The sequence below is a fragment of the Aspergillus bombycis genome, assembly GCF_001792695.1.
Source record: "Aspergillus bombycis strain NRRL26010 chromosome Unknown contig00243, whole genome shotgun sequence".
Classification (NCBI taxonomy): Eukaryota; Fungi; Ascomycota; class Eurotiomycetes; order Eurotiales; family Aspergillaceae; genus Aspergillus; species Aspergillus bombycis.
Window position 1 is genome coordinate 1 of NW_019170245.1, and position 1,879 is coordinate 1,879.

At 45.6% G+C, this 1,879-nt stretch overlaps 1 protein-coding gene across 1 annotated transcript; it reads left to right on the top strand.

Annotated features, from left to right (window-relative positions):
- Positions 1-207: 207 nt before the first annotated feature.
- On the top strand, positions 208-1,068 carry ABOM_012194 (BTB/POZ domain-containing protein; the record flags this gene model as incomplete). Its single annotated transcript, XM_022539322.1, has 3 exons — positions 208-305; positions 359-485; positions 550-1,068. The coding sequence occupies 3 exons, from the start codon at positions 208-210 to the stop codon at positions 1,066-1,068; spliced, it is 744 nt and encodes a 247-aa protein (XP_022382932.1).
- Between the last annotated feature and the right edge of the window lie 811 nt (positions 1,069-1,879).

Here is a 1,879-nt window from a genome sequence, read left to right on the forward strand (position 1 = left end):
GGTCCTGAGCATCGTATTTTCTAGTCACCAGCTTATCAGTTCTGTCTTATCTATTCGCCCGGGTTAGGCTAGCCTAATAAAGCCCATAACCGTATGGCAGCCTTGCAGATACACATGACTTACCACCCCTCAATTTTGCATCTTCACATATCTGGTAGTTCTGCTCAGTATCTTTACTAACCATTTCCTGAACAACATCTTTCTCAAATGCCAAAGCCAAAGAACAAGAACGGGGGGCAAATCGCTCCTCCAGAGTCAGTGGCTGAAGATAATGATGCCGGCCATTTACAAGACCTGGTTTCAAGGTACTAGCATGCGTTACCCAGAGGTATACACCTTACTGACAAACTTACGATAGATTGTTCTTGAACCCTCAATACAGTGATCTAACGATCGTTTGTGGGGACATAGTCTTTACTGCCCATAGAAATATTGTATGCTTGCAGTCTAAATTCTTTCAACGGGCCTGTGATGGGAATTTCAAAGTATGATCGCTTGTTCTTGCAGAATAGAAAAATTTACAGGTGCTAACCCAGGAGTGTGTCTCAGGAAAATAAAGGGAGGATTGAACTCGTCGACCAAAAAGCCATTTTAGTCGAGAAAATGCTGCAGTTTCTCTATACAGGCGACTACACCTTCGAGGAGCCTGAGCCTCCACCTACTGCTGTACTAGATACTAGTTTGCGAACTAGTGGAAGAAATAGGGACAGCCATGTTGCAATAATACATGCTCAAATGTATGCCCAAGGAGAGTACTTCCTGATTGATCGTCTTCAAGTTAAGGCGAAGCAATATTTTGCTGCATCATTTATTGGGAACCAGAACTCAGACTCCTTTGCCTCCACTATTGTAGAGGTGTACACTTCAACAGCTAGCTTTAACCGAGGACTTAGAGATGTTGTGGTTAGGCTCGTGAAGGACAACCTGACAACCCTAAGAGGTTCCGTGTTTCCTATTCTTGACAACAGTCTTCTCACACGTGTTCCAGAATTCGCGCAGGATCTTTGCGTTTCTCTCTTGGATCAAAATATTAGCCGTACAATGCGACCACGGAGTCTTTTTGACTGAGACCAAAATTTCTGGTGTAGTGCAACTACTTGTCCTTTCAACCGATATTAAAGACAGGTATACATGCTTATGAAATTCTTGGTGTTGATATATTTGAAAGGTGACTAGTCGATAGTACATTTGTTGGCTGAGTATCATACGGAGTGTGGGGCAAACTGTTTATAATAATCAGACCGAAGCATAAAGGCCAGGTTGTCTTATTGTATCTCTAATGATAATGGCTAGCTTCCTTCTCAAGTGCAGCTGGTAAGCAGTTTTTGAAGCTGGACGATAGTAGCGGTCTAACTGGTTTAGACTATATATTATCTGAAGCTTAGGCGGTTTACTTTATAAGAATTGGTAGCTCAATATAAGGTTAAGACTTGACGAAGGCTCATGTAATAGTAGAATATTTGGTACTGTGAAGCAGTCAAAGTGCTTGGAAGCTTGCTCGTGGGGATAGCGTTGGTTGAGGCTCTGGTGTTGTGTTAGTGTCAGAGGCGGACTGGTGTGCAGGGGTTATCTAGTTCCGATTCGGAGTCTCCGGGGCCGATGACGCTCCCGCGTCCGATCGTTCTGACCGTTCGGACTCTTCTGACCGGATGCCTTCTGCGGTCCCTGAGGAATCTGATGTTTCCGAGTCCGTCCCGGTTGGGCTGTCTGGTGTGCTGGTATCTGCTGCCAGGCGGACCTCATGCGCACAGGTGATTGCTCACCCACGTAGGGTTCTGACTATTCCAGTGTCCTCGGGCAACGGGGTGGGTGTAATGGGGAGGTTGGCCTCGACCATCTCTTTACCCTTTTTGGTTCTGGTGTGGGACAGGAGTCTGGC